General features: G+C 33.0%; 1 protein-coding gene across 7 annotated transcripts in view; it reads right to left on the bottom strand.

The window, feature by feature from the left end:
* Positions 1-13557, bottom strand: part of LOC112687439 (tachykinin-like peptides receptor 86C) — a 196265-nt gene that overhangs the window by 95555 nt on the left and 87153 nt on the right. For all 7 annotated transcript variants that reach the window (XM_025560159.1, XM_025560162.1, XM_025560161.1 and 4 more), the window contains one exon: positions 3367-3730. In XM_025560159.1, coding sequence (XP_025415944.1) covers positions 3367-3691 — 325 coding nt within the window. In that variant the 5' untranslated portion in view covers positions 3692-3730. The remainder of the gene's footprint in view (positions 1-3366; positions 3731-13557) is intronic.

Below are 13557 nucleotides of genomic sequence, written 5' to 3'. Positions count from 1 at the left end.
TAAAAGTTTTAGTGTGCTTTTTATACCTGATGATAATATTTTAAATCGAAAACAGTCGTGCTTAGATATTTTCATTTATTTTAAAAAACACAATAATTCACGCTAGAAATTTTATTTTCATTTATATTGACATTCTTAGACATGTTCAATAATACTTCGCCGTTATTTTTATAGCACTTTATTTTAATTTAAAATTTTATATTTTTGATATAAAAATACCCATACCATACTCCTCTATACTCATCCACTTATTTGAATAGCATTTAAAAATCCATTGTTATATTTCGGTATACTGGACCGGGATCAAGAATAATTATATCAGATGAGATGTTTTATATTTTTTATTCGAGCGATAGGCGGTTAGGATATTTATTTTGAGCGGTATACAAAAAATATTAAACTGCCTTCTCCATGGTTTTGCTATCATGTATATTTGCATCGAAATAACAGAGATCGTAGAAGATACTAAAAATAAATATATGGCAACTACGGAAAATGTTTGATGTGTTGTAACACGATCTTAAAAAATTATGTTTTTTATAAAAGCGGTGTTATGTACTTAAAAACATCATATAACTGAATGCGGCAGTCTATTATTTAAATAATAGCGTATTTTATATACTTTGCATCCGAAGTACAATGAATTTCACGTCAAGACTGAACACAACCGTTTTTTATTATAATTACTATTATTTTTTTTAATCCATTACATCTCAGTAAACTAATATTTGTTAAGTATTTGGAAACTTTTATTATAATCTAAATAGTATATTTAAAATACTAATTTTATAAATTATTTAAATGCTTATTCGGAATATTAATTTGTTTAAGTATTTGAGATACTTATTTCAAATATTTTTAAATAGTATTCTACTTAAGTCTGAATATATGTTTGATCCTGTGATGTACAATGTTATTAATATATATATATATATATGTTTTTGAATAACGACAAAACCATTATTTACATTTCTTATTTAATTACAAAAAAATTGGAAAAACACTTGTATTTTGAAATCAAAAGTAGTTACATGACTATGGAATTAAAATAACTAATGATAACATGATAAGATGACACGACGTTGATGGGTTTGGCCGGTAATCAGTGCACAACCGTATCAGTTTTAGGAGCTATAATATTCATTCGAACAGTAATAGTACCATATATACTCGTATATTTAAAAGTACTTTAAAATTCCACGTTCAGCTACTTCACCAGTTGAGATGTGTTAGCATTGCATTAGTTATGTTCAATTACATTGGACAATCCATTTATATTAATAAAGATAATAAAAATTTTGTTTTGATGTGCTTTATTCTATTAAATAGCATGGCATAAATAAATTGTAGTGGTGCATACCATCCAAATATATAACATGTTACAAACCGATAAATAACGATTTTTTTTCGATAAGCGCGCAGACAATGCAATACCAAACAATAAAGGCATCAATACACCACTGGCATTCTAAGTATTCAAGTCAGTATTTAATTTAGGACCAGTCCAAGATCCATTTTACTATACTTATCTAATGACAAGGGTACAAAACCATTTCCGGAACACTTCACCATAGGCCCGCAGTTTGCGCGTACCGACCTCATAGTCATTGGTGCTCACCAACCGCCGAGACCCTTCGAGGAGGTTCTTGTAGAAAACTTCTACGTTCGATTATTTCTGTGTATGATTTGACTGTTTCCTGTGTAAATGTCAAAAAGTGTCCAGTATCAGCCCTCTAAGCCCTATGTCTGTATTACTTGATTTCAATCTCACTTTACATCTATAGCGGTCAAAAGTAACCGGCTCATCGGAACTTGAATATTTACTACGGAACAAGTAAGTGCCATTTCGTTTAGCTTATAAGATTGTCCAGTTGCATTGATCGGCTCTCGAACATTTGTTACCTAGAAAACCTTTCCTTAAACAAGGAGAAAGGTAATAATCCAAACTCACTACCACTATCCGTATCTAATCTCTACCGTTTTCTTTATCCTTCTTCTTGTTCTCCTCGACTATTTTTTTCTTTTAATTTTTGAGTAATTATAATATTATTCAATACAATTCAAAATTAATTGTACAATAAAAACTCGTGAAATGTATTAAATTTTTCTGAAAATGGAATACTTGTTCAATATGAAAATAAAAATTTCAACTCTAAAGGTATCTGTCGTGTGAATTGAATCGTAGAGTTTGGAATGCATAGTTTCTAGAACGTGAAAAATAATACACTTTTGATTAAAATTCGGGCTCTATTAATAACCGTGAAATCTAAATTCAATGTTGTTGACCGAAAACTTTTTATTAAAGGGTCGTTAAAAATAAAATAATAGCGTACATACTATGTGCGCGCGGAGGCAGAATCACATTTTCGATCAAACCCGGAAGCATATTATATCATCATCAAGGCTGAAAACTATATGGACGAGGATCTATATGGAAGCAATTTATTTTGTACGATCATCAGTCTTTATACGCAAAATTTCTCATGGAGCTTCGTAACGATACCCCAGTAACTGTATTTATCCAGGTTTGGATGCCTCAGCCGGACGTAGACGTAATCTTTCGATCCTTAACTCCTTATTTCACTTTATAAAATAATAAAATCGTATCGACTTTGTTTCAAAGTTCACCTTTTTATTCTCGTTCCACTTCCCCGTTTCGTGTCCCATATGACCAAAAAATAACTTTCCGTATATTCCTCCTATCGGCTATAATGTCCAAAAACCTTCTCTAACATCGACAACGCGTGAAATTTATTCTCACAATTATTTCTCTAATGCAAATCACAACATAAGATAATACATTCACCGGCACAAAGATGGGGAGGGGGCAGGGAATGTTTATCACCCCCCCCCCCCTCATCTATTTTGAAGTAAAAATATTGTATGAAAAGAATTATTTTACACTTATAAGAGTTTAATTTTGGTAATACATTGATACCACGGAAGTAAAATGCACAAACGTTATACATGTATATATACAGAAGCAATACGATCAAGGATTTGGTTTTTGTTTACCGTTTGCCAATTTGATCGCTTATCGATGAAAAATAATGATGTTCATCAGTGATATCGATTTAATTGTAAAATTGTTAAATTTACAATTGAATGGCAAAACTAAAACATTTTGTACCGGTTATAACGTAGGGGGTGTGAGAAGGCTTCGCCTTCAATGGACCACCCAGGGATGAATAATTTTAGCACGTGTTTTACACGTACAAACGATAAGCCAGTAACGTAAGATGCGATGTAAACGAACGTTCTGTTTTCCCGTGTCTATGTAGTGTGTATAACCGTTGAATTATTGAATTTCCTAATTTTTTTTTTTTTCAAACCGGAATCATACAAGCGTAACAAGCTTCCACTCACCTGTTACAATCCATATGACGATCGAGTTGCCGGCGATGGCCACGATTAGCATGGCGCTAAAGACGGTCGACCAGACGAGCTTGTGCCACGTGGATATGTTGTGCGACGGCTCCGGCATCGGGTACACGCAGTCGTGCAAACGGTCCTTGGCCATCGTGCGCTTGGACATGGTCAGCCCGGCCGCCCGCAGCGTCTCGCCCAGGATCGCCAGGAGCGCGGTGGCGTTGTAACGTTCCAGCTCCTTTGGTGACCGCTCGAACTCCGCCGACAGCACCATGGCCGTGCAGTTCCGCAACAGGTTGTCGTCGACTGTTTGGGCCTCCATCTCGGTGGAGACAGGGTGGGCCCGTGTGCGATCCGCGGTCTGAAAGGTAGAAGAATGAAGCGATTAATCGATGAAAAACAACGGTATCGGACCACGCGACCGCGTGAAACGTTTTCTTCGTCATCACACCTGTGCACAAGAAATCAACGCAATCACAACACGAGGATCGTATAGGTGCGAAATCCAATGACACTTCTACGTTTCCGAGTTCGTCCGAAGAAAAAAAAAACGTGCAAGTGCACCGCGTACTCCGAAACTATTTGTATGGATGGTTTATACGATTTTAATTATTTATTAATGTGTTGTTTTTATTAAAATACAAATCATAAATCATTTATACATGAATATCAGCAAAAAGAAAGTAAATTAAAAAGGGTGCTTTTTTTTTTTGTAATTTAAACAAGCATAACGCTATGCAAATATTATGTTCATGATTTGTGTTTTTCATTTTATTATTGCATTATACATTTTTTTTGAAACTAGAATAATTTTTATGCGTGTCGTTTCGTTGTCTTTTCATACTAAACTGAACTTCGATTTTAAACGACAACCAATGGTTGATATTTTTTTTAAATAAATATACGATTTTTAGATTATTAATGAACGAATAATTTTTTAAAACGATTATGTAAATTATAAAAAAGTTGAATTTTAAACTAACACATAAAGTTACCATTGTGAAGTTTAAAGTATAATTGTCTTGAATTATAAAATTATACTCATGTGATTGGTGTAATTATTTATTTTTGTAAAACGAATAAAATCATTGATTTCGTAGATACATAATGAGGATTAGAGTTACTAGTAGTGGGTTTCTGATGATTCATCTTTACAAAGACCTAATTAAATTACACACACATAATTTAACTTTTTTTTTCTATGAATTTTATTTAATGCCCATTATAAATTCTCGAAAGAAAAAAATAAGTTTTGTCTTTTAGTAATATAATAATACCTAAGAAAAAACTATTGTGATTTAGAAACTCCGTCTATTTTTAAATATCAATTAGTTTTTTTTTTCGATCCATTGTTTTTTGCATAATGTGAAAAAAAACAATAAACTGTACCATATAAATTAATACTAATTAGGTCAACAAGACTTATTTTATCAATTAAAATAAAGAAAAATTATTTGGGGAAAACAGCCGATAGGGAATTTGAGACGCTTCAAATTTCAGCTCCTAACACGTCATCAACAACTCAGTTGGACATGACGTATCGTTTACGAAGATGCTAAGATTTCGATAATAATATCTAACAGAACTGCATGATTGTTAAGTGTACTTTTAATCGACGGTTAGGCCCTTCATTACCCTCACTTGTCTAAACTTTCTGAAGAAACGGAATCCTGTGTATTATTTTTATCTGTATACCGTAGCGTCTAAGACGTAGTGCACTCACATCCAACCACTGCGTCGCGTGTTAAGTCATTGGTGTTTGAAATCGTTGTCCCTGTGGCACAGAATCACACCACGGGTCGGAGCGAAATCGATTAGAAACATATCAAGTCCAACGCAAACAATTACGGAAAACTATGATGTTGACCAGCTGGAGTAGTAGGAGAATAATGAAGCCACATTCCAATGTATTGTTGTACAACACTACAAAGGTAACGCAATAATTAATTCGTTAATGTTATCGTTTGGACCGTTGTTAATGAATATTTTGAAAACTGTTTACGAAAGATATTCCAAGAACGACAGTTAATTCAGCTGCCGTTTGATGTCAGCGCGTAATATTAATGTTCACGCTCGGTTCGATCGCTAATACGAGTGTCTAATGATGATCTGCTGATTCCGATATTAGAACTTGAGATTTATTAGAACGTTACTCTCGGCTTCGAAGCGAGTGCGATCAAAGAAATCGGATAGCCTCGCCGTGGCTCGATGATTGGCGAGGATGCAATAACGGAAGAGTGGAAGATGAAAAAAAAAAATAATCGAAAAACCCGTGAGCTCGCCGTGCATAGATATTTGTTCCGTTCCGTATTATTTGGTTGCGCGCGTGCAATCCCCGAGGGAGCGAATTCATCCTTTTCGACCGTTTCCGCGGGGGCCGTGTGCAGCCGTTTTCGCATCGAAAACATCGTGTACGTGCGCGTAACATGAATTTCATTTGCATAAACGATCGATGTCCACGTACCCCTTTTACCGCGCAACAGTTAAACATCACGTCACGACAATCGTTTTACCGCGAGTACTCGCCCGACGATCTTTCGTCACCGACGGCCGGCAACACACGAAATGAACGTCTGTTTTTCAAATCTACGCGGCTACCCGGGGTCCTACACTAACTAACGAGGGGTAGACACCCGGTTTATATATTCAGATCCGTGTTTTTAATTCACGTGTATTTAACACCCGTTGAGTAAACATCGGGCACCCTTTCCTTATCGATTAAATTAATAAATGTATCGGTAACAGTATAATTATTATCAGATATATATTAGTATACGAGTATATCGTGAATCAACTAATAAATCGGCACGGAAGTCTGATGCGTACACCATATTTGGTCGCGGGTGGTGTTCAACACCGACGTTCCTCAACTTGGGGTGTGTCACTTCTATCAGAAATAATTAAACGCTGATGTAGAAAAACAGTATTTTACTTACGTTACTAAAAAATTTAGTTCGCAGTATAAAAACACCATAAACTTCAATTTGTTCATCTAGCAAGACTAGTGTTCTGTTTCGTCAACGATTAACGATATTAAATATATTTTGTAACCGGTAATACAGATAAAAGCTTAGGTTGGTTTTTATTCTAAGGAAGGGAGTGAGTTGACCGATTTTATTTTTAACCTATATAGGGGGTCGCGACGTTAAAAATGTTGAAAAACGGTGTTCTATACGAACCATTTGGAAACCGTCTAATTCCTCGACTAGAATGAAGGAAAAAAGTTTTCATTTTATTACACGTATCGTATCGAACAATGTGAATGCTATCGGTCAAAGTTTTGATGTTTCAGTTTACGCGTCCAGGGTTTCAAAAAAATAAATCACGAGCAAAATCGTACTGCCTTAAACATGTCTATTGATTTCATTAACCATGACCATTAATTCAAGACCACATAGATCATAAAAATGATATCGAGTCCGTTCTGTGTTGTCCGTCCGTGTTCATACACAACGGTTTACAATGTTCAAACAACACTCTTCGGAGGGACGACACAACCGAAAACCCACCGCACTGTAACATGCAGACGGTCCCTGCACTAGAGACGTTGGTAATATTTTTACTGTCGTCATCCTCCCGCAACGGACGTCCGACGAAGCAGCGTTCCGCGCGTCCCTTTGCGATGTTATCTTTTCGATTATCATCATTGCGCTATAGCAGGTCCCGGTTTTTTTTTCAGAAGGGGTGGTAGGGGAGGAGACCCATAATTTTTCAAATCAATGTAAATATTTATTGTAACACATATTTTTTAAAAAAAAAATCGTTCATCAATGTAAAGGTATTTATTATAATTAGTATTAGCGTAAAAGTATTAGGTACAATGCAATATATCTGATGTACTCTTCAGTTAACAATATTTAATATTTACATAATACGAAAAAAAAGACCAGCCAGAGCTATTCATAGTTTTTATGCCACGAATATTGTGGTCTAACCGTGGGCTTTAGACTCTCCGTCCCCTCAAATCCACCACTATCATTGCTCACTAAATATTCAAACACTCGCGGTTTTGTTTGCTTTGGCTACCATTTTCTCACTGATGCCGTCTGGATTTTCGATCGCATTTGATTAGTTCGAGTAGCATCATTTACATAAAACACTTGCACACAAACTAACTAGAACGTGATATTTTCTTCTAGGTTTAATATGATGTATAAGCAAGCATCATATTGTTTGAATAAATTGTGAACCGTGTATGAACCATTAAAAAAAATAAGTAAATAAACAAACAAAAAGTTTAATTATTATAAACTAACTGCAAAAGAGTCGTCATGGTTGCGCTAGTAAACGATAATAAATTATAACTAATTATTTATATACTGTTTGTTTATTTTGTTTTGTTATATTATTGTTGGTCTACCTATGTAAATTATTGTTTTTTTTTTTTTTTTTTTTAGGTAGATGGTGTATTCAATTACCCAGACCTTTCATTCTTCTGCCAAACAGTTTTCGGTAAATTAATTTTCACCACCTACATATTATTATTTCTACTAATATAAACACATACATTTAAAAGTCGCTTATCATAAGAGATTCATTAATGTTGAACGAATTAAATTATTAAATTTTTCAGCTATGTGATGTCGACAAATTGCATTTTGGCATTCCTAGATATGCGTACTATCAGGGCCTGCATTAGAAGTTGGTGATAATGGACCTACATACAGGGCGTATTTTGAAAGAAAGGCGTCTCAATTAGGGATGGGCAAAAAGCATCGATGTTTTAGGTCGATACATCAATGTTTTGATGTCGATGATTTGTTTTCGATTAATCAATTAAATATCAATGTTTATGTTCATAATGTTCGAATTTTTTTTATTTGTATTATTTTAGTATGTAGTATACAACAATCTTTATACAGTATACACTACACAGTTATAAGTAAATCCACGCACTACAAAATAAGCAAGATATTTATGCACTAATATTTGATTAAATATGCATTGTCACATAATCGGCACTTCTTCCGTGCTATGCAATACATATTGTATTTTATATATACGAAAATCGCATCGATGTCCTGACATATTATTGCCGTTAAATTAAGCAAATGTAAATATTGCTTGTTTGGGTCGTTATATCGTTTGTAATATACCGTCGTAATATTATGACATTGATAGCTAGTACTGGGAATCATTTTAAAATTAATGACATAGGAGTGCCTTTAACCAGCAACCGAGTCCATAATTTCGGTGGAAGTCAGTGATTGTATTAACGTCTGAGAATCATCGAACGATCGGTTTTATTAGAAACACGATTTCGTCTTTGCAGCCCTTATAATTCTATGAATTACAACCCTGACCACCCAAAACCGTATGTTCATCGCGTTAATTGCTTCGGTCAAGGACTGCGACTGCGATGTCAACAATATCTGGATATTATCTGGACAGTATCTGCAAAGTCAGCAACGATGTAGGTTTAATTTCAATTAAATTTTAAATTTTGTTCACGTGCATCAATTCATAAATACAGTGTAAAGGATTTATTAGTTCTATTCGCATTTTGAGTTTTCACGCTCTCGCCTTTCACGTGAATTATAATTGTATTTAGTTTGCAGATGCATGTCGTGAAATCAAAACATGATTATTACTGGTAGATAATGGAGTGTTCGAATCACAATATTTTTACGTTTTACTATCAATCGATAAAATATCACGCGATAACGGCGAAGTTGATTGTATGGCTGAGAAACTTTGTAAGCCCGGTAGAGCCTCGATAGAGCACTGATAATATTCCTTGGTTTGAAGGTACAAAGTAACGCAACACAGTTTATATTGTAATGCGCCCGCATTACACGCGCATTGAGAATAATTTATGTGAACCGTTTATAATACTGTTTATAATAACCATTTTTAATACATATATAAACACACGAAATCTGAGAGCACTTGGCTTGTGTAAATTAGATTACGTCGGTAGAACACGAATAGGGCACGATCACAAATTTTGTTTGGTTACGCTACTGCAGTAGTGATAATCGAGTTTCCGTTCGGAAAGATGAAAAAAAAATGGCATAAATAATTTTAATCGTATAATCAAATCGAACAAGGCGCGAATCAATAAGATCGGATGCCAAAAAAGTACGATTGCGGCGATAAGGAAGAAATCGCTTCTACATGAATTAAATAAATATTAATATCGTCTACGACCATAAAATGTGTAAAAAACATTTTCGGTATCGATTCACTTGCTGAAAAATAGGTTTGGTTAAAAAAACGACAGGTTTTATATCCATTCAGAGTCAGTTTTCTTGTGAATCTGAAATTCGTTCAATGACTCGTAAGTACTATACGATACTAGTTGTTTTTTTCTTCGTATCGTGTTGTCCCTGAATAAATTTCCGGGATATTGATAATATCTTCGATTTTAGAGGGTAACTAAGATATTGCAGCACTTTTCGTTGAACACATGCAGTCTCGAAAATTTTGTTGTTCATAACAGTTTTATAAGCAAAACGAAAATCAAATTTAGAACATTATTCCAAGAATTGTACAAGTTAATAATAATATTTTCAGATTAATTATTCTTCTTTGTTCTTCAGCAATATTTAAAAAAAACCATTACTATATACGAACATAATGATTTCATTTTATGTACAATAGAAAATATTGTGTGCGATGAATTAGTTACATTTTTTCTCTCATTTTCAAATACTCGAATATATTTGATATGTACAATCTATTACCCTTCTATATGAACATAAATATTAAATGGTATTTTGTTGGTCGTGGATAATGTTCGAAAGCACTCGTCTAATATTTATTAATCATAATGTGGGCTTTTTTTTTTTAATGACAGAGTAGGTATATTGCGGAGAAAGTTTTAAACTCGATTTAAACTCTCCAAGTTAACTAACCGAGTACTTATTTATAATGCATCTAATAATGGCGGTATTTTTCTTACACTACCGCGCTTAATTAAAGATAAAACTGTCGACGTGTTATACGTCTACCATTCTCAAGCGCTGTCTAACTGTATACACCGAGAATTCTTACGATGGCGATGGATTATTCTTTCGAATTCAGACATCTTAAATTTCTCGTGTAATTTTGATTTCCGATAACTACCCATAGAGGTGTAAGACTAGCAGGCATCGAAAAATCAGATCTCTGCATCGGTCATGATTAATTATAAATTAAATTTTTTCGAAAATTGATGATTATTAATAATGTTGACTGGGAAAATAAATTATATATTTACGCAACTAATCAAAACAATTAAAAATATATAGTATTTCAAAAGTCATTGTAGATTTGCATGATTTGTTTCAAAATGTATGATGGAATGCATAAAAATACTGTCGGTAGGTATGTCATTCGTCCTTTGTTTCATTTTTTTCTAGCTTCATGTGGTAACGAAATTGAACCGTTATAAAAATGTAAGTTCGAATAATCGGACAACTCGTATACGAAGACGGGTGAATTAGCTTGTTGGTTTTTTAATTATTATATACCAACAGTCAGATTTGTCGTCTGCGAGTGATATCCGTTCGGGATCACGAGAAGGGTTTGACGGAGAACACCGATCATATCTTTGTTCCCGGACATTGAAACGTTATTATAATATTGTATCGATTCATGCCGACGTAACGGGTTCGCCGTTGACAACCGGCAGAAACGCGATGGTCCCTCGACAACGAGTTGAGCGCGTAGGTGTATAAATATATCACTTATAATTGGCATCCGATACTCCGGTCGGAATTTAAAAATATCAAATTATTTATACTACCTTCTTTTTGCCGTTTTTCTTCTCCGAAGATCCGGAAAAAATATAACTGGACATTTCCCCGCAGCCCGAACGTTTTCTGCGTTTCAGCATGATAATATCACTACGAGCCAGCCCCGTCCCGTCTGCGTTTGTAAGAACATCGTATGAATATTTGTTTTATCAAAAGCCAGTCCATGTGAAAACCGATAAAATCGAAATTGTGACAGATGAACAGGGAAAGCAACAATTTCTAAACATTTTAACAGCGAAAACAATAACAGCGAAATCACTAATAGCGAGTAACATTTTCGGCATAAGTATTTATTTGTTATTAAATTATAAATATTTTACATATATATTTTGAAAAAATACACACGCTGGAGGCTTAAATACAGTTTTAAAAAAAAAAAAAAACATAAATAGCCTATTTTACAAATACAATTAAAAAATTTAAAGACTTAATAATAATTTATGTATGTTTTACCATCAATATCGGCAATTCATACAATGTTCGTAATGGCTAGATTAATGTCAGTATTGACGGTATAGATCAGTAATTGTGGGGGCAATCAGTGAATATTTCCTGTATTGACTGATAAGTTTAGTCAATGTCATTTTTCGGGTGTCCATTTATCGCTCATAAAATTATAAATTTCATTTAAACTTTAATAAAATAATTGATGAAAATTAATTTATCTATGAGTTTAATAACCAGCAATAACCAGATTAGTCCATTTTTGAAGACTAAATCTAATTTTTGTATCAGATATAAGAAATAAGATAAGTCCACTGTAATTTAATAAATGTACTAGTAATTTTACATATCTGTTTATCACACTAGTACGTAGAATAGTTTTTGCTGTATAATCTCTATAAAAGTAAATTTTCATAGAAAGAGGCTATTGCACCAAATATGTCTATTAAATTGTATTACATCCTTTCAGTCAAACGTTCTTGGTTTGTATCCGTTGTGTGTATACCTACCATGTATTTGTAAATCGTGAAATCTCAATTTTTATTAATAATGGATTCGACCAATAAGCGTGAACAATTTAATAAAAAATATTGATTCTTTATTGATTAAGAAACGTGAAGATAATACATTTTTTTATTTTTTTTTTTTGAGTGTCAGAGAGTATAATGAACGACTAAATTAAGTAAAAACTTCTAAAATAATTTTTAATACGACTGGTTTAAAGAAAAATCCTTAAGATTATAAAAATACGACATAATATCAATAAGTGGAAAATAGCGTCTTATTAAGAATGTAAAATGTAATGAGTTGGGTTTCCTTTATTACGTAACTACCGATGATTTGTTTGATATTCTTCATACTTGTCATATTGACTATTGGTCATGGTGGTCATGATAGGATGATATTTGATCATAAAAAAAAATACTGTAATATTACGAAAGAAGCAATTATGATGTACTTGAAACATTGTGTCCATTACGAGAAAAAAAATCGTCAAATCCAAAAAGAGGACTGGTTTCAAAACCTATATTTCATAATGTATTTAATTCACGTGCACAGATGGATTTAATAGATATACAGTCACAAAGTTTTAATGATTTTCGTTAAATAATGAATTATCAGGATCACTTAACGAAGTTAACGAATCTTACAACCCCTTAAAACTAAGCGGGAAAAATAAATAAAATTTAATTTAATGGATATTTATATCATTTTTGGAGCACCAGTAATATTACACTCTGAAAATGGTAGAGAATTCGTGAATCACATTATAAGGGAACTTAATGAAATGCGGGGAGATATTAAAATCGTTCACGGAAAACCTTGAAATAGTCATTCACAATGGTCGATAGAATGGACAAATCGAAATGTTGAAGATATGCCGACTACTTGGACGGCAGAAAATAATTCAACAGACTGGCCAACAGCATTAAAATGTATTCAATTTCGAAAAAAGACCATGCTTTCCATTCAAGTAAGAATAAATATTTATAAATAATTAAAATATTATTATTCGTTTTATATAAGCCAGGATATCGCAGTTATAATTTAATTTAATAATTAAAACTGGTATAATTAACATATACAATGTATTTTCAGGTATAGGAAAATCGCTCAGCGAAACAGTTTGGTTGCTCAAAAAGATTAGGAATTTCATCACTTGGGTTCCCGTCAGATACAATCAACAATTTGAATTCCGAAGAAGATATGGTAGCTATTATAAATAGTCAACCAAAAAAATCACATGGCATAGACCATGGTATGTTATTTATTAATAGTATGAGTTTTAGATTTGAAGAGTAATTTAATGTTTTTAATTACTTAGTTAATCAACGATAAAAAACATTCCACGATTTCGACACTGGTAATAAATAAAGTATAATTAATATTATATTTATAAATAATTAATATATAAATAATATATTAAGTTATTCCTATACTTTTTTTTTTTTTTTTTTTTGCATCGGCCAATTGTTCTTAAATTGTTATTTTTTGTTTTTTTAAA

The sequence above is a fragment of the Sipha flava genome, unplaced genomic scaffold (assembly GCF_003268045.1).
Source record: "Sipha flava isolate LNK unplaced genomic scaffold, YSA_version1 34_pilon_pilon, whole genome shotgun sequence".
NCBI classification, from domain to species: domain Eukaryota; kingdom Metazoa; phylum Arthropoda; class Insecta; order Hemiptera; family Aphididae; genus Sipha; species Sipha flava.
This window is presented reverse-complemented; position numbering and strand designations above follow the sequence as displayed.